The 20,556-nt window shown below is 37.3% G+C and overlaps 1 protein-coding gene across 5 annotated transcripts in view; it reads left to right on the plus strand.

Moving 5' to 3' along the window:
- The window catches only part of CCDC148 (coiled-coil domain containing 148), a 247,003-nt gene that overhangs the window by 70,836 nt on the left and 155,611 nt on the right, over positions 1-20,556 (plus strand). For 2 of the 5 annotated variants that reach the window (XM_019456947.2, XM_019456966.2), the window contains 5 exons: positions 5,604-5,707; positions 14,700-14,782; positions 15,250-15,401; positions 16,940-17,035; positions 17,114-17,295. In XM_019456947.2, the coding sequence (XP_019312492.2) occupies positions 5,604-5,707; positions 14,700-14,782; positions 15,250-15,401; positions 16,940-17,035; positions 17,114-17,295 (617 nt within the window). Of the gene's footprint in view, positions 1-5,601; positions 5,708-6,094; positions 6,252-14,699; positions 14,783-15,249; positions 15,402-16,939; positions 17,036-17,113; positions 17,296-20,556 lie in introns of those variants that run through there. The other 3 variants (XM_019456975.2, XM_019456988.2, XM_019456981.2) reach the window with 3 other exon arrangements.

The raw sequence follows: 20,556 nt of genomic DNA on the forward strand, positions 1-20,556 counted from the left end.
TCAAAGAATAAACATACTTTAAAATTTTAATTTTTAATGTGGTTTTCAAGTTTTGATATTAAGTTCAAGGGCAGTAATTTCTCAGCCCTGTCAGCTGCTAGATTGCTTCTCTGGTTACTGTGCTACATATTTGTGAGATTAAACAAATGATCACTTTCAACTGACATTTTAAATAACATCAATAACCTTGTTGTTTGTAGAATGTAATTCAGGAAGAAGCTTTTTAGTTACATATTTTCTAGGAATAACTGTACCTGGGATTTATTACTTGGCAAATCTCAAAAAATCCCTTGTCTTCAACTAGTGAAAGTGGTTCACAGTGTGTAGCAATCATTTTGATAAGCTTTTTAGTTCAATTTTTAGTTTCCATAGATTCATAATGATAAGGAATTGTCCTGTTAAGGCATTTTTATAATATCTGTTGTTTTGAATTCCAGTTAGTGAGAACAAAATGTGTCCTAGATACCTCATCATTTTCGAATACTTTCTTCTTTCCTTTTACGGTTTTTATTTTTTAGTATAGCTGGATTAAGAAAGATGTATTGGGAATGTTGTTTTACATGATTTTTGGTCTTACCTTTTCATTTAATTTAGAAGATAGCAAGTTGACATTTTGCTTTTAATGGACTCTTCTAAAATGTGAACAATTTCCAAATAGGACTTTTCTTTAAAAGACTCGTGGCTTAAATGGAATTAGATAACTGGAAATGAAAAATAATTCTTAAAGTTTATTTTGTTTAATGTTTTGAATGCTAAGATATATACCAACCAGTCTACACCAACTAGGATTGTGATAATAATGTCATCTCTATTATTCTTTCTTGTATTGGTATTTACATTTTTGTAAAATGTGCATTGGCTCAAGAAGAATACTTCTTCCTAATGTTACATGGTTAACACATTCTCTCAATATTTGTATTAAATATCAGTTTATTTCCTACTTCTTTTACTAATTAAATGTGTTTTTTCCTTGCACATGAGATTAGCAGCTTTAACAATCATTGTTAATTATTACAGCACTATACTCTGGCAATATTAAATGTAAACATACTTAAATTGAATGATAGAATGTTAACATTTAGAGCACATAAGGAGGTTTTGCTTCAACTTATATCTAGAATACTTAGTTATATTTGAAAATAAATTAACAATTTCTTTTTTTAAATTTTTTAATGTTTATTTATTTTTGAGAGAGAGAGAGAGAGAGAGAGAGAGAGACAGAGCAGGAGCAGGGGAAAGGTAGAGAGAGAGGGAGACACAGAATCTGAAGCAGGCTCCAGGCTCTGAGCTGTCAGCACAGAGCCCGACACAGGGCTCAAATTCACGAACCATGGACGCTTAACTGACTGAGCCACCCAGGCACCCCAACAATAATTTCTTGTAATAATTATTGTTAATTAACAGTAAATTCAGAAGACCTGCCTGGTTTCTGTTACTGGTATTATACTGATCAGATGTGATAGTCCCTATAAAATCCCTGTCGTTGATCATGCACAAATTTTGGGCTGCCAGATAAGACACTGATATGGACGTTGAGTGATCTAGCTTTCACAGGCTGAGATCGAGTCTGAAGCCAAATAGTAGAGTTGGCCTGGAAACAGAGACCAATTTTAGGTACACTGTATGTTAACTATTCATTTCTAGTTTAGGTAAGTATAAAAGGGATCTTTATTATTATTTTTATTTGAATTGCTTTGCTTAGCAAGAATGGATATTTCTTCTTGTTCAACTAAGTATCTATCTACTAAATTTTTAAAAGAACATTATGAGAAATTGTGATCATATGCAAAATTAGAGTGAATGATATCATTATCTCTATGTAATTTATCTAGCTTCAACTATAATCAACTCTTGCCTATTGTTTTCTCTATACTCCCTACCATAACTTTCCCCTGTGCCAGGTTATTTTGAAACAAATCTCAGGCATCATAACATTTAACCACAATTATTTCAGTATGTATCTCTAAAAGATTAGGGCTACAAAACACCACCCCAAACCCTAAAATACCATTATCATTAAAATATTAATAATTTCTTAATTTCAAATATCCAGTGTTAAATTTCCCTGATTGTCTTCAATTTTTTTCTTAAAGTTTGTTTAAATCAGCATCTAAGTAAGATCCATATATTATAATTGATTTTTATTTTTTAGATATCCTCCTCTATCCTCCTGTGTTTTTGTAATTTATTTTTTGAAGAAATTGTATTTCTTACAGTCTGGATTTTGCTGATTACATCCTGGTGGTGTCATTTAACATGTGTTTCTGTCTCTTGTATTTCCAGTAAACTGGTGGTTATATCTGGAAACTTGATCAGATTCCGGTTCAATTTATTTTGGCAAGAACACTTATTGATGGAGTTTTTGTGCTACATTCTTTTTCTATCACAAAGAGTGCTTCAGTGAATAGTTTTGTTCATTTATCTTCTTACATAGTTTTACCAATATAGTTCTCAGATTGATTTCTATGAATAAGGTTAGGTCTAGGTCAAAGGGCAAATCCATAAGAAATTTTGCCCCACCTCCAGATTCCCTTCTGTGGGGGGCTGCATCATTTTGCATTTCCACTAGCAACATAGGAAAGAGCATGTTTCCCTATGGCCTCACAGAGTGTTTTGTGAAACATCTGAGGTTTTGTTAACCTGCTAGATGAGAAATTTCATTTCAGTGTAGTTGGGTTTTCTCTTTTTATTTTTGTTAATAGCTCTTTATACATTTAACTCTTCTTTTATCTTTATTGAGATATAACTCACATATACTAAAGTGTACATACCTCACCTATAATAAAGTGCACAACTCTTAAGTGTACACCTTGATGAATTTTGACAAATGTATACACATATGTAACCAACACTTCAGTTGCCCACTAGCTATTGTTGCATATATCTAAAGATAGGTCATCTGACCCGAAGGGCTATCATGGTATCTCAAGGTGCCTACCTAGAGTCTTATTATTATCTTGGATCATCACATTAAACCACATAGGAAACCTCTAGTTTCAGATTCCTTGATGAATTTATTATTTTTGCTATTTTTAATTCATCAACATTCCGTATAAGTCATCATCCACCTTAAATATTGATTTCGTATGGCTTACTGCCCAGCAAAATGAATTGGAATCTCCTAGAAATCTATTGATAGAGATCCAACTTTAAATCTTTTTGTTCTTTTAAGACTTTATTTTTCTTCACTTTTGGCCTGAGGATAGAAGTGGAGTCAATGAGTGAACTTACAAAAAATCAAGATGTTCTTTAAAATATTGGAAATGTCTAGTGAAAAATAGTAGCTTTATTTTGACTTTTATAGTCTACTTAATTGGTCTTTCTCTGGGCTCAAAGACAGCATTGATTTTTTTAAGCCATTAAAACGTGTCCACATCTTTCACCAATGTGTTTTAATTTTTTTGTACGACATGGACCAAATATGTCAAAGAAATCTAATTTTAAAAGTTGTGTCTGCTGCAACAAACTTTAGAGGCTGTAGGTGGCAAACAGTTGCAATGAGTTTTAAGCATTCTTAAAGCAAACACTAGAGCATCAGATTTTAGAAACATGTACTTTTATGTTTTCAGTAGGTAGAATGAGGATTGCTGAATGTTTTTCTGCAGTGTCCTGTTCTTATTTAAATATACTTTTCTCCTAAATTTCATAATTGTAGCCCTCTTAAGACCCCCTGAGGAAAAGATTTGACTTTGACTCCATGTTTTTGTTTTCTTACACCCCTAATTTTGAATCAGTAACCAGAACAGTGGAAGGATAAACTCAAGGTTGAAGTAATCAGTGAATGACAGCTAGAAATAGCATGCATTCTGAAGAGTCTTTTTAGGATTTGTCTTCTGAAGTTTTTATATCTTCAGCATTGAAGATGTATCTGTTAAGGCTTTCAGGATACCAAGTATTCTAGTAGCAGAGAAAATATAAAATATGCATGTTTCATCAAATTTCTGATTTGAGAATAGCGCTTTCATAGACATTTAGAAGTACTAATACGGAATACGTGAATTCACCATACACGTACGTATCAGTCAGCATCCAACCAGGAAACAGACACTGAAGACTAAGAGAGGACAGGTCTTTAATACAGGAAATTGTTACACAGGTGTAGAGCTGAGAAGGCAAACAGGATACCATGAAGCAATGTAGAGGTTAACAACAGAAGGCGCTCCCATGCCTAGGTCAGAGGGACATTAGACAAAGCAAGGCTGTACCACATTCCATCTGCTGAATTTACCCAGAAATTGTTGGAACTGTATTAGAACTGTCAAGAAAAGTCAGAGCAATGGAGAAGATGCAGATGCTCCTGGAGATGATTGTGATACTAGAGAAGGCAGGCGGAGTAATCCTTTGGCTTCTCCTTTCCCCCCTCCCTTCAGGATCCTACTACTAGTGTCTCCCTTGGCTGAACCTGGCTGCAAGTCAGCTAGTCGGGGTGTCTGGGAAACACAGGCTGCTCTGTGATATGGAGCAGATCAGGGAGATGGCCAACAATGGACATTAAGGCAAACAGATCCAGGCCTGATACAATTTGTCAACAAACTCCAAAGTACTAATTATGTGCTACATTTTTGAAAAGCCATACAATCTGGGGAAAATTTAAATTTAGTCAAAAATGTGGGTTTCAATGCTACACGAGTTTTCAGGTTTCAGTTTTCAATATAAAGTTGACATATTTCTTTGTCAACTTCTGTACCTTCAAATAAATACTTGCCTAAATTTTTAAAAGTATTTTACTAACATTTAAAAAACTTTATTTATGAAGGCATGGAGTTGAAAGATTAAAATTACATGTTCAAGGTCCTATTTCTAGTAGGTGCTGAAGCTGAGACAAAAGCCAGGCCTCCTAACAACTTATCCAATGACTTTTCCCCATCCTATGCTGAAGGATCATGTAAAAGCCAATGTGAACACTAAGGTTCTATGTAATTCTGACATTTATGAGCTTTAGGATCTTGGCCACGTTTTTTTTTTAACGTTTATTTATTTTTGAGACAGAGAGAGACAGAGCATGAACGGGGGAGGGGCAGAGAGAGAGGGAGACATAGAATCGGAAGCAGGCTCCAGGCTCTGAGCCATCAGCCCAGAGCCCGACGCGGGGCTCGAACTCACGGACTGTGAGATCGTGACCTGAGCGAAGTCGGACGCTTAACCGACTGAGCCACCCAGGCGCCCCTTGGCCACGTTTTTTAACCTCTCTGAACTTCAGTCCTCATGCATCAGTGGGAATAGTGATGCCCATAGTGCCTGGCAGGGAAGATGTATCAAAAAGATGCGAAAATATATGGAAAGCTACTGAAAAATTTTCTGAGACTACATGAATTAAGGTGTTATTTGTTGTATGTATGGAAAATATAATTACCTATCTTTTCATAGATACTTTAAAAACAATTTTTAAATTGGCCAGTATTCCAAACCAGTTTCTCTTTCACCTCCCTGGTTTTTGTTTAATGAATTATTTATTTTAAGGTGGGCTCTGTCTCAGAAGTTGCACTAATAGGACTGAACAGAGATAAATATGTAACTTAGAAATTACAAATTAAACAATTTCATTGTGGAAAACACATTCAGAAAACATTGGAATTGCTCCTCTTTTGTTCCTCTAAATCTAGATCCGAAAAGCAGTGCAGACTTCAAAAGCATCTAAAGAGCAGACACTAATAAAACAACACAAGCAAGTGTGGTGGCAGGAACACCAAAGGCTAAATGACGTCAGGTAAGAATCGAGGGAAATCTCTATAAGAACATTTAAGACTCGCTAAGAGTTGTACTTACTTAGACGTTCTATAACGTTCCGTGTTAATGAAGCCATTAAACTAAAAATATAAAGTTATGCTTTGTGAGTCAAATTAAAATTCTTTCATTTCCTCAATTTAATTTGGAATCCAGCAAATATGTTAATATGGCTTTTGCTTTGCTTTGGAAGAAAAGATAATCTTCTATATCTGCTGATCACTTAACTCTTCTACACTCCCTTTCATACTTGTAATTACTCATTTTACTCTTAGCATATTGAATTATAATGTCTTATTTACATGTTTGCTTTCCCTATGAAGTGGCAAACAAGGGCAAACATACCATCAGCTTCATCTTTTCCTTGTAGGATTTGGAGGAGATCTTTGACTGCTTTCAGTGAATGAATGAATGAATGAAGGAACTCAGGGATTCAAGTTGTTGACTGATTTCTAGATGTAACTGCATTATGACTAAGTCAATTTGCATTTTTGACTTTTGTCATTATTTCCAGCTCTCATTTCAAGGTGAAGTAACAAAATAATGATTCTATACTTGTTCTTAAATGTAATCTTTGAAAAATAAATTTCTTTTCAAAGGGCAGGGCAAAAGGAGAAGGCAGATGTGTTTTCCCTCCATTTGAGGCAATATACTAGTTTTAAGGTATACTTTAAAAATGTATATTTTAATCGGATATTGTACATCACAATAGATTATTTTTGTAGTTTACTCAAATTCAAATTTCTAAAGGTCATTAACTTTACTTTTTTTTTTACCTGTTAGAAATATTAATTAGAATAGAACTGAATTGGCAAATGGTTTTTGAGCAAATTGACATTTTTAGCCCTATCAAGTCTTTCAATTCACCATTTATTTTAGTCTAGTGTCTTTCAATAGATATAGAGATCTTTCATATCTTTTATAGGTTTATTTCTAAATACTTTATTTTTATGCTATTGTAAAAAGATATTTATTTATTTATTTATTTATTTATTTATTTATTTATTTAACATCCAAGTTAGTTAGCATACAGTTCAACAATGATTTCAGGAGTAGATTCCTTAATGCCCCTTATTCATTTAGCCCATCTCCCCTCCCACAACCCTTCCAGTAACCCTCTGTTTGTTCTCCATATTTAAGAGTCTCTTATGTTTTGTTTACCCCCCTGTTTTTATATTATTTTTGCTTCCCTTCTCTTGTATTCATCTGTTTTGATCTTAAATGCCTCATATGAGTGAAGTCATGTGATATTTGTCTTTCTCTGACTGACTAATTTCGCTTAGCTTAATACCCTTCAGTTCCATCCACATAGTTGCAAATGGCAAGATTTCATTGTTTTTGATTGCTGAGTAATACTCCATTGTGTATATATACCACATCTTCTTTATCCATTCATCCATCAATGGACATTTGGGCTCTTTCCATACTTTGGCTATTGTCAATAGTACTGCTATAAACATTGGGGTACATGTGCCCCTTTGAAACAGCACACCTGTATGCCTTGGATAAGTACCTACTAGTGCAATTGCTGGGTCATAGGGTAGTTCTATTTTTAATTTTTTGAGGAACCTCCATATTGTTTTCCAGAGTGGCTTCACCAATTTGCATTCCCACCAGCAGTGCAAAAGAGATCCTCTTTCTCCGCATCCTCACCAACGTCTGTTGTTGCCTGAGTTGTTAATGTTAGCCATTCTGACAGGTGTAAGGTGGTATCTCATTGTAGTTTTGACTTGTATTTCCCTGATGATGAGTCATGTTGAGCATTTTTTCATGTGTAGGTTGGCCATCTGGATGTCTTCTTCGGAGAAGTGTCTATTCATGTCTTTTGCCCATTTCTTCCCTGGATTATTTGTTTTTTTGGGTGTTGAGTTTGATAAGTTCTTTATAGATTTTGGATACTAACCCTTTATCTGATATGTGATTTGCCAATATCTTCTCCCATTCTGTCGGTTGCCTTTTAGTTTTGGTGATTGTTTCTTTCGCTGTGCAGAAGCTTTTTATTTTGATGAGGTCCCAATAGTTCATTTTTGCTTTTGTTTCCCTTGCCTCCAGAGACGTGTTGAGTAAGAAGTTTCTATGGCCGAGGTCAAAGAGGTTTTTCCTGCTTCTCCTCGAGGATTTTGATGGCTTCCTGTCTTATGTTTAGGTCTTTCACCCATTTTGAGTTGATTTTTGTGTATGGTGTAAGAAAGTGGTCCAGGTTCATTCTTCTGCATGTCACTGTCCAGTTTTCCCAGCACCACTTGCTGAAGAGACTGTCTTTATTCCACTGGATATTCTTTCCTGCTTTGCCAAAGATTAGTTGGCCATATGTTTGTGGGTCCATTTCTGGGTTCTCTATTCTGTTCCATTGATCTGAGAGTCTGCTCTTGTGCCAGTACCATACTGTCTTGATAATTATAGCTTTGTTATACAGCTTGGAGTCCGGGAGTGTGATGCCAACAGCTTTGGTTTTATTTTTCAAGCTTGCTTTGGCTATTTGGGGTCTTTTCTGGCTCCATACAAATTTTAGGATTGTTTGTTGTTGCTCTGTGAAGAATGCTGTTGTTATTTTGATAGGGATTGCATTGAATATGTAGATTGCTTTGGGTAGTATTGATATTTTAACAATGTTTGCTCTTCCAATCCAGGAGCATGGAATATTTTTTTCATTTTTTTCAATTTCTTTCATAAGCTTTCTATAGTTTTCAGTGTATAGTTTTTTCACCTCTTTGTTTAGGTTGATTCCTAGCTATTTTATGGCTTTTGGAGCAATTGTAAATGGGATCGATTCCTTGATTTCTCTTTCTGTTGCTTCATTGTTGGTGTATGAGAATGCAACCAATTTCTGTGCATTGATTTTATATACTGCAACTTTGCTGAATTCATGGATCAGTTCTAGCAGTTTTTTGGTGGAATCTTTGGGTTTTCCATATAGAATATCATGTCATCTGCAAAGAGTGAAATTTGACTTCTTCCTGACTGATTTGGATGCCTTTTATTCCTTTGTGATGTCTAATTGCTGAGGCTAAGACTTGCAATACTATGTTGAATAACAGTGGCAAGAGTGGACATCCCCCCTGTCTTGTTCCTGACCTTAGGGGGAAAGCTCTCAGTTTTTCCCCATTGAGGATGATATTAGCAGTGGATCTTTTATATATGGCTTTTATGATTTTGAGGTATGATCCTTCTATCCCTACTTTCTTGAGGGTTGTTATCAAGAAAGGATGCTGTATTTTGTCAAATGCTTTCTCTGCATCTATTGAGAGGATCATGTGGTTTTTGTCATTTCTTTTATTGATGTGATGTATAACATGGATTGTTTTGTGGATATTGAACCAGCCCTGCATCCTAGGCATAAATCCCACTTGGTCATGGTGAATAATTTTTTTAATGTATTGTTGGATCTGGTTGGCTAGTATCTTGTTGAGGATTTTTGCATCCATGTTCATCAGGAAAATTGGGCTATGCATCCTTTTTAGTAGGGTCTTTGTCTGGTTTTGGAATCAAGATAATGCTGGCTTCATGGAAAGAGTTTGGAAGTTTTCTTTCCATTTCTATTTTTTGGAACAGCTTCAAGAGAATAGGTGTTAACTTTTCTCTAAATGTTTGGTAGAATTCCCCTGTAAAGCAATCTGGCCCTGGACTCTTGTTGTTTGGGAGATTTTTGATTACTAATTCAATTTCTTTACTGGCTATAGATGTGTTTGAATTTTTTATTTCTTCCTGTTTCAGTTTTGGTAGTTTACATGTTTCTAGGAATTTTTCCATTTCTTCCAGATTGCCCATTTTATTGGCGTATAATTGCTCATAACATTCTCTTATTATTGTTTGTATTTCTGCAGTGTTGATTGTGATCTCTCCTCTTTCATTCTTTTTCTTTTTAATGTTTATTTATTTTTGAGAGAGAGACAGAGTGCAAGTCAGGGAGGGGCAGGTAGAGAAGGAGACACAGAATCTGAAGCAGGCTCCAGGCTCTGAGCTGTCAGCACAGAAGCTGATGTGGGACTCAAACCCACGAACTGTGAGATCATGACCTGAGCTGAAGTCGGACACAACCCACTGAGCCACCCAGGCGCCCCTCTCCTCTTTCTTTCTTGATTTTACATATTTGGGTCCTTGCCTTTTTCTTTTTGATCAAACTGGCTAGGGGTTTATCAATTTTGTTAATTCTTTCAGAGAACCAGCTCCTGGTTTCATTGATCTGTTCTACTGTTTTTTTGGTTTCGATAGCACTGATTTATGCTCTAATCTTTATTATTCCCTGTCTTCTGCTGGTTTTGGGTTTTATTTGATTTTCTTTTTCCAGCTCATTGAGATGTAAGGTTAAGTTGTATATCTGAGAACTTTCTTCCTTCTTTAGGAAGGCCTGGATTACTATATACTTCCCTCTTATGACCACCTTTTCTGTGACAGTTTTTATTTTATTTTATTTTTTTAATTTTTAGTTTCTTAATGTGAAATTTATTGTCAAATTGGTTTTCTTACAACACCCAGTGTTCATCCCAACAGGTGCCCTTCTCAATGCCTATCACCCACCCTCCCACCCCCCCATCAACCATCAGTTTATTCTCAGTTTTTTTTTAATTTTTAAAAAAAATGTTTATTTTTGAGAGAGACAGAGGCAGAATGTGAGTGGGTTAGGAGCAGACAGAGAGGGAGACACAGAATCCGAAGTGGGCTCCAGGCTCTGAGCTGTCAGCACAGAGCCTGATGCAGGGCTTGAACTCATGAGCTGTGAGATCATGACCTGAGCCAAAGTTGGATGCTCAACCGACTGAGCCACCCAGGTGCCCCAGTGTATTCTCAGTTTTTAAGAGTCTCTTATGGTTTGGCTCCCTCCCTCTCAAATTTTTTTTCCCTTCTCCTCCTCCATGGTCTTCTGTTAAGATTCTCAGGATCCACCTAAGAGTAAAACATATGGTATCTGTCTTTCTCTGTATGACTTATTTCACTTAGCATAACACTCTCCAGTTCCATCCACGTTGCTACAAAAGGCCCCATTTCATTCTTTCTCATTGCCAAGTATATTCCATTGTGTCTATAAACCACAATTTCTTTATCCATTCATCAGTTGATGGACATTTAGGCTCTTTCCATAATTTGGCTACTGGTGAAAGTGCTGCTATAAACATTGGGGTACAAGTGCCCCTATGCATCAGCACTCCTGTATCCCTTGGGTAAATTCCTAGAAGTGCTATTGCTGAGACATAAGGTAGTTGTATTTAATTTTTTGAGGAACCTCCACATTGTTTTCCAGAGTGGCTGTACCAGTTTGCATTCCCACCAACAGTGCAAGAGGGTTCCCATTTCTCCACATCCTCTCCTGCATCTATAGTCTCCTGATTTGTTCATTGTAGCCATTCTAACTGGCATGAGGTGGTATCTCAGTGTGGTTTTGATTTGTATTTCCCTGATGAGGAATGACATTGAGTATCTTTTCATGTGCCTATTGGCCATCATGTCTTCTTTAGAGAGACAGTTTTTATTTTAAACTTTATTTATTTTGAGAGAGACAGAGAGCACACGCATGAGCTAGGGAGGGGCAGAGAGAGGGAGAATCTCAATCAGGCTCCGCATGGTCAGGATGGAGCCTGATGTGGGGTTTGAACTCACAAACCCATGAGATCCCAACCTGAGAAGGAATCGAGAGTCAGATGCTTAACTTACTGAACCGCCCAAGCAGCCCTATAATTTTTATTTTAACAAGAATTGTTGAATCATAAAATTTTCAGGGTTTATTTGTACACCTTACTACTTTCACTACACAGGGATGTTTTATAACCAAATCTCTGTTAGGAATACATATAGTCTTTTGCTCACACTTTTAGTTTTATAACATTTTTTAAATATCACCTTTTTACAGAGGATATCACGAGGTTTTACCAACAACAATTAAATGTTGTCTGTAAATGCATCTTTAAAGATAAAATTAACACCAGCATTCACACTGTATGACTCAGAGCATCAGAGAACTCTCTAAGCCCAGCTCCTGAGTTCATTCTCTAGCCATTGGTTGTGTGACTCCCTTTGTTGTCTCTGTGGTTTGCTCATTTGGGATAGACTCTTTCAACTGAGAAGTGGATGCAATAGCTGATTCTAAGAAACCAAGCTTTCTGACCTGCTGATTTTCTGCAGGTCTCCTGGCTATTAATTCCATTATTGGAACTTTAACGTATTCTCTTGCTCTGCCTTTCGTGATCCACGTCCCTTTGCTAATTGTTTGCTTAAATGGCTTCTGACTACCATTCTTGGACCTGTAGTTTGCTTGTTCTACCAAAACTGGTAATTAAGTGGCTAGCCTAGTCATCTCAGGAAGCTCTGGGAATGTTTGATGTTCTGAGGAGACAGATTCTACATCTATAACTTTGGCACCCTCCTGGAAGGATGAGGACCTATATGACAGTGGACTCCTGAGAGTTCAAGAACACCCTTCACCAGGCTGGTTTACCTTACAGGTGGTTACATTGCAACTAGGCAGATCTAGGAAGTAGATTAACATATCATCAAGCAAATGGTCACACAAGAACTCAAGAGGCTTTTTTGTAGTACCATCATATTTATTGGAAACAGAGGATAGCCCATACAGCATTGGGAGGTACTTAAATTGGCATGCATGGGCACAGAAAGTTGCCTTATATTTGTTCCCTCTTCAGATGGGAGGAGGTTGTAATCTGCACAGAGTTCCAACTTGAAGAACCCGGGGGCCTAGTCTAGCATGTCATTGATGAACAGGGCAGGGTTCTCTTCTCCAGAGTTACCATTTTTAATGCTCTTGAGTTGCACCGCAATCTTTATATTTCCTAAATCATATTCTGCAAAACAAATATTCTGCAAGTTACTCCATGGAGAATAATGAATTTCATGTTCCTATAAATTAGAAAATACATTTCCTACCGTTTTTGTATAACCTCATTGTATTTTAGCATAATCAAGTTTTTGAGAAATCCTTCACTGTAGAAACATATCTGATTTTATTTACTATTTCCCATCCCCCTCCCTCCCCATGGCATCTCATTGACATTACTGTTTTATAGAACACAATTCAGGAAATGTTAGCCTTCATTCACAAGCTAGTTTCAGATTGTCATAGTTCTAGAAGGCATAAAAAATGCTTTTGGATTTTGTTGGGCCATCAGGACAATCAGCAAAAAGGGCTGGTCTTGGCAGATGGGTAGGGTTGTTAATCTAGGAAGCTAGGATGGAACTTACCAGAATTATTACATGCAAGTAGCAGGTTGGTCTCCTGTGTGAACAAAGCCACTTCTCCTGTTGGCTTATATGTTTTACTATGACTTTCTGGATGCTGAAATATAGGTAGGAGAGCTAGAAGGTTGATAAGTACTATGTTTTTGTTTATACAAATCCACTATGAAATAATTTCTGGTTTTAGAGCTTAGGTTTTGCACCCATTCTCCATGTAACAGTTTCAAATGTAATCTAAAAAATGCTTCTGGCAAAAACTACATAAAGAGTAGACAGCGAAGTGTCATCTACAATAGCACCCCCCCCCCCTTATACATGCAAATAAAGTCTCTGTCCCATGTAAGTGAGCTGGTTTAGAAGATGATGCCACATATATAAAATAGAATACCATGCAGCCATTAAAATAAAGGATAATTATGAGAATTATTTAGAAATATCTTAAATGTTATTGAAAAACCCCAATATAAGATGATGAATATTACCATTAATTACCAATTAATTCATAATTATAGTTATTTAACATACATATGCCTGTGGACAAGGGCTAGAAACTTATATGCAAAAATAAAAATAATAATTGTAGTAAAGTGTTATAGTTGTTGATAATTTATTATTTTATACCATTTCCAATATTATATTTTAACAATCACAACAAATCAAAACTCTTCTATGATTTCGTTAAATCTGCCGTAAGCAAGGGATAGACTACAATGTTTTCAGATGTCCAGTTTCAGCTGGTTATGGTTGTACTCTAAAAATGACTATATTGAAATAAAATAAAAATCATTAAGATTTATTGCTTTTATTAGTCTATAAAAACAAAACATACCTTTACTGTCATTTCTCTAGTTCAGGACCTCATCATCTCTTAACTTTTGGAATAACTACCTTGTTGGTCCAGGTTAACCTGATCCTCTCCTTTTCATTTTCTGTTTTTATTTGACTACCCCTCCTTCCAACTCATCCTCTGTTTTGCTACATGGGAATCTTTCTTTCTTCTTCTTCTTCTTTTTTTTTTTAATGCTCATTCATTTTCCGAGAGAGAGACTGAGCACAAATTGGGGAGGGGCAGAGAGGGAGACACAGAATCTAAAGCAGGCTCCAGGTCTGAGCTGTCAGCACAGAGCCCCATGTGGGGCTTGAACCCATGAGTCATGAGACCATGACCTGAGCTGAAGTCGGAGGCTTAACCTACTGAGCCACCCAGGTTCCCCTGCCTGGGAATCTTTCTGAAACACAGATCTGCTGGGCAGGTGAGATCAGCATAATATCCCTCAGTGGCTTCCTAGTGCCCTAAGCTCTTTCCACAGGAAGCATTGCCAGGATGTGCCAGGCACTTGCCTTTGCTCACGCTGTTACTTCTGCCTGAAGTGTTCATCTGTGCTTCTTTCTGTGTCAGTGTCTGGCAGGTGTCCAATCCATATTAGGAATTTAGTATATGGTCTGAATACATGAATAGGTGAATGGGACCACATTAGATTAAATTTCTAGGGGCGCCTGGGTGGCTCAGTCGGTTAAGCGTCCGACTTCGGCTCAGGTCATGATCTCACGGTCCGTGAGTTTGAGCCCCGCGTCAGGCTCTGTGTTGACAGCTTAGAGCCTGGAACCTGCTTCAGATTCTGTGTCTCCCTCTCTCTCTGACCTTCCCCCGTTCATGCTCTGTCTCTCTCTGTCTCAAAAATAAATAAACATTAAAAAAAATAGATTAAATTTCTATTTTTAGATATTTTTAAACCCACGTATGTTTATGATTATTTTTAAAAAGCTGATAGAGATAATGTCTATTTCAGGTATAAAATGGAATCTGAAATAAAATCCTTTCTCAATGAAGAGAACATTGGAAATGAATGTCTTACTGACCTTACAAATTTTGGTGAGATTTTTTGTTTTTTGTTTTTATCCTATATTTAAAGGGGAGTTTTGTTTTGAAGATGAAAGTGGGCCACTCACTTTATGTTTTCTTACTGTTAACTGCCAGTTTTTTTTCCTAAAGGAATCCAAAGCTAAATCTGCACTCTTAATGTCCTGTTCTTGAAGAAATTTAGAATAGTAATATATTACCTGGGGGCACCTGGGGGGCTTAGTTGATTAAGTTGCTGAATCTTGGTTTAGGTTCAGGCTATGATCACGCACACACCATTTGTGAGTTTGAGCCCCTTGTCAGCTCTGCTCTGACAGTTCAGAGCCTGCTTGGGAGTTTTTCTCTCTCCTTTCCCTCTGCTCCTCCTCAGCTTTTGCATGTGTGCGTGTGCACGCACACACACACACATACTCAAAGTAAATAAATAAACTTAAAAAAATAATAAAGTGTTACCTGGATTTAATTTTGTTTCTCCATAGAACAAGAGTTATCAGAACAATGGTGCGTGTATCTTAAAAATGTGATAAATCCTATTCAGCAGTTGAGAGCAGATCTGAAATACAGACAGCATCACATTTCCAAGCATTCATACTCACATACTGAGTTTAACTCAGTGAAAGTACTGGAAGAGGTCAGTATATTACCTTTACTTTTAATAATGTAATACCTCATTTTTATCCTGACTAGAACAGTTTGACATAAGAAACAAACATGTGTCTTGTATTTAAATAGAAGGTATAGCAAATTCTGTGTCTTCAATATCTTAAACATATCCCTGAATCTGTCCAAGCATGCTTATTTCTCACCTGAAAAGTTATGATGGCCTCATGACTAGTCTCCCTGCACTCATTCTTGCCCCTCCTTACAGTGCCTTTTGGGATTCTACCTTCAGTGCGGTGGGGTCCAGTCATCCCCCTGGTAGATCCCTGCAGAGCTCCTGCTGGCCCACAATTCCTCCCTGTACATCCAGCCCCCTTTTTCAACCTCATCTCCTACCTGGCACTTCCCCCTTTCTCCTAGACTTTGTCACACTGAGGCTGGCCTCCTGTCTGTTCCTCATACATACCAGACTCCTCATCTCAAGGCCTTTGCATCGTCTGTTTTCTCTGTCCCACTGATGGCACTTTTTGTCACTTAGGTCTTAGTTTAAATGTTCTCTCCTCTGAGAAGCCTTTCCTGATCACCCATAGGAGAGAAGCTATAGTCATTCTCTATTATCTCACACTGTTTTTTAATTTTTTTTTAACTTTATATATTTTTGAGAGAGAGAAAGAGAGAAAGAGAACAGGGGAGGGGCAGAAAGAGAAGCAGACACAGAATCTGAAGCAGGCTCCAGGCTCTGAGCTGTCAGCACAGAGCCTGACGTGAGGATTGAACTCCTGAGCTGTGAGATCATAACCTGAGTTGAAGCCACTTAACCAACTGAGCTACCCAGGCGTCCCTACCTCACCCTGTTTTTACATCACCTACCTCCTTTTGATAATTTTCTTATCTATTTTTTTATGAGTGTATTGACTGCCTCCCCTGACTAGACCATAAGCTCCATGGTCATAGTTGCACTAGATATAAACTTTTAGGTGATTTTTCTTACTATTTTTCAGTTATTCTGTAGTGTTGTTATATTGATTTTATAAATAATATATTTAAAATAATTTAAAAAATTTAATGTTTTATTTTTATTTTTGAGAGAGAGAGAGAGTGAGTGAGCGAGCAGGGGAAGGGCAGAGAGAGACGGAGACAAAGAATCTGAAGCAGGTTCTAGGCTCTGAGCTGTCAGCACACAGCCTGACACAGGGCTTGAACCCATGAACTGCAAGATCATGACCTGAGCAGAAGTTGGACGCTCGACCAACTAAGCCACCCAGATGCCCCAATAATATATTTTTTAAAAAGGTATTAAAAACCCCATGTCCAGCTGGGGACTGGAGGCAGGGATGCTAGCGGAAGAAAGGGTGATTGAGCCAGAAATAGTCTGGTAAGCTCTCTGCCTTACCACAAACAAAATCCAAATGAGGGTATAGAGTGTCTATGACCCCACCATACTCCTAGCTCCATTTTTAGGATCGATGTCTGAAAGCCCCCTTCTGGTAAGCACTGCCTGGCTATGGCATCTCTTAAACCCTCTTCCACAGGTTCTCAAAGGGACTTTCTTTTATCTATATGTTACAGGTTGACTTTGTGAAGACACAATTGAAAGCTGTCTTTGAAAGACTTAGCCTGGAGCAACAGAAAATAGAAAACTATCTTTCAGACTGGAGTATGAAAGTAAGTGTGATGCATATAGTAATTTGTTTATCAATTTGTCATTTATGTTAAATAAAACAATCATAAACTGTTTTTCAGATACTAGATCATTCTTCAGAAGAAAGATGTAACCAGCTTAGTGAAGTGCCCATGGAATTAGAAACCTTGGAATGCCCATACCCTGATTTAAAATCTTCAGTTCTTAATGAGTTCTATAACTTTACAGAGAAATATCAAAAGAAACTTCAAGATGTTGATCTGCAGTTAGAAGACATAGCCAGGTGATAAGATAAAGCTACTTGAATTGTGTCGATTTTTGCCACTCAATTTTTATTTCTGTTGAAGGCTGCTATACTTCTGCTTTACTGTTTTCATAATTACTATGTGGTTGAAATGTAGTCAATCAATAAGTTTTTAGATTGACTATTTGTTGAATGAGGGTTCTCTTTCCTCTAAAGTAATTTCCCCAAACAATGGTTGTAAAAATTTTATAAGCTTGAAACATGATGAAAATACTCACCTCATTGAGCTCTTTACTACATAGTTAAGAAACAGTTTTGAAGCATGAATTTTTAGTAACTATGAATTTTGATTTTAAGACGTGAAGCTCTTCTTTAGTGGAAATTTATAAATCAGTACTAATAATAATTGACTGCAATGGAAAAATGTACCCATGGAATTATGTTACTTGTAATTCACTGTGATTTTGTTCTACAGTAAACACAAAATATGTTTTATAAAAATTTTTAAAACACATTACATTTTTTTAAGAAAATGGACTTTTAGTTGTATCTGAAAATGACAAATCCTCTTCTGAATAACAAATACAACATTAGGGGATTTAAAATTCACCTTTGACAGGGTCATCTTTTGTGGTATAAATCCTTCTTTAAAAATATTTTTTTGGGGAGAGCACCAGGTGGGGGGACAGAGAGGGGGGCAGAGGATCCATACTGGGCTCTTCGCTGACAGCAATGAGTCCAGTGTGGGGCTTGAACTCACGAACTGTGAGATCATGACCTGAGCCTAAGTCAGATGCTCAACCGACTGAGCCACCCGGGTACCCTTTCTGTAGTGTAAATTCTATATTAAAGTTAATTTAATGAATAAAGCCAGAAATGCCACTGTAGGGTCAGATCAATAGCTTACCTCATGTGTGTTTTGCATGTGAAGTTTCTGCAGAATATTTTATAGGAAAATATGCCTTTTATTCTAGTATATTGACCTCTAAATTCTCTTCAAAGAATATATATTTTAAAAGTTTTTTTTAATTTATTTTGAGAGAGAGAGCAGGGGGGAGGGGCAGAGAGAAAGGGAGAGAAAATCCTAAGCAGGCCCTGTGCTGCCAGTGCAGAGCCTGAAACAGGGCTCAAACCTACGAACCATGTTTATGACCTGAGCCCAAATTAAGAGTCAGATGCTTAACCGCCTGAGCCATCCAGTTACCACCAAAGAATATGTATGTTAAAAGAAAGGATAATTATTCAAGTGACACGTTTATAGTCAATTAAAGTAAGCCTTTTACTATATTTCTTATATTTCTTAATGTATTGCCTATAAGTGAAACTCCTTTATATGAAATTGCTAGTGTTAAGGAATAAGTGACAACAAGGAAAACCTTAAATCTTATCAAGTAGAGTTACTTGCTTTAGTAGCTTCTTAATCCAACTCTGGTTACAGCTTTTACTTGTCTTCATATACTAGGCAATCGTAGGTGAAGTCCAAACCTTTCCTGACCCAGGCTTTTTTCTTACATCTCTGTGGCAATGGTCGTGGTTCCTCCTGGGCAGAAACTTTTTGTTCTTCTAAGAGCCCCTACTCACCCTGCCTCTCTGCCTTCCTTTTTTTTTTTCTTCCCACCTTTCACTAAAGCTGGGAAAAATTAATAATATATCATTTATATGTGTTGATTGATTAATTACATTTTAATTGAAACTCAGTCACAATGAAATGTTAACTCAACCATGCACTTAGTTGAAGTCTCTAATTATAAAATAAACCTTCTCTCTCCTTTCCCCATCTCAACCTTGTTAAAGAGATTTTAGAGCTCATTAAGCAAGAGCGAGACGGGTGTGGGTTTTGTTGTTTTGTTTTTCCAGGGGGATGCATTATAATCAGGCTGCTGTGGCTATTGTGAGAAATAAGCCCACTGACCCAATCAAAGGAGGGATACAGAGACTCAGAGCACAGTGAAATGAGGCTTTAATCAACATTCTTGCAAGAGCATTGTCTGATGGACAGGCACACTGGGGGTTGTTGCAGCAGGCAATTTATCTCCTAGCATGCAAGTCCCTCCCCTGGTTCCTCATGGGCTGAGTACTACAGATGTTACAGCCTTACCCGGAAGTCACCTGTGCCCATGTAAGGCAAAAGTAGTCTGATTGGAACAAATGTATATTCCTTGAGGTGACGCACAGACTTCTTTGGCTCATGCTCATTGCAAAGCCCGTGGAAAATAAGCCTGTGAAATGGGAAGGGGGAAGAAAAAACAGGAAGTGAAGTGTGTAAGGGATTCAGACTCCATTGTGGGGGAGGAGGAGGGGTTTGTACATATTTCCAGTAGGTTGTAAACCTATTGTTAACTAGACAGCACAACTTTTATTTGGTATTTATGAAAATGAATCATTTCACTTACTTCTCACAGCTATGAAGAAGGTCAGTTTGAGTCCTACCTTTTATTTTATTTAATTTTTTAAATGTTTATTTATTTTTGAGAGAGAGAGAGAGACTGAGTGGGAGTGGGAAGGGGCAGAGAGAGAGGGAGACACAGAATCTGAAGCAGGCTCCAGGCTCTGAGCTGTCAGCACAGAGCCCAATGCAGGGCTCCAACTCATGAACCACGAGATTGTGATCTGAGCCGAAGTCAGATGCTTAACTGACTGAACCATCCAGGTGCCCCTTTGACTCCTTCCTTTTAAAGCATGTTGGCTGCCCCATTACACTTCCTCCCAGATGAATCTTGTCCCCCTAGAACATCTGGCTAGGATTGTGGTGTTTCTAGGTTAGCAGCTCCTAAACCTGGAAAAGTTTGCCTTAGCAGCCTGAAGTGGATGCTTTCCACTAAGACCTATCTTCACAGCCCATTTTCCTACCTTATTTTTCATCTGAACTCAGTTTCTTCTCTTCCTTTGTACAACACTGCATCACTCAGAAAAAAGTTGAGATACACAGTTCTATTGCCATTACTGAAGGTTAAGTAGAGAATATGATGGACATACATCACATGCTAAGTTTTCTTCAGCGGGAAGGTACACTGAGGAAAAAATAGCTTAGGAAAGCTTAGTGGAGGAAATAAAATTCGCTATAGGTTCAAAGAATGAGTAGAGTTTGGATAAGATAGGAGGCAGGGAGGACATTCTAAGAAGGGATGTTGCATGACTAGACTGCAAACCCCTTGAAGACAAAATAATTTATTAGCAATATTTGTATCCTTAGCACCTGGCCCATCCTGGCACAGAGCAGCTTTCAAATAAATGATTGTTCCGTTGAGTTGAATTAAAGGTGAAAACAATGAAGGTAAGAGTGGCAAGGCATGTTAAGGG

The sequence above is a fragment of the Panthera pardus genome, unplaced genomic scaffold, assembly GCF_024362965.1.
Source record: "Panthera pardus isolate Hobbes unplaced genomic scaffold, ASM2436296v1 HiC_scaffold_10, whole genome shotgun sequence".
Taxonomy (NCBI): Eukaryota; Metazoa; Chordata; class Mammalia; order Carnivora; family Felidae; genus Panthera; species Panthera pardus.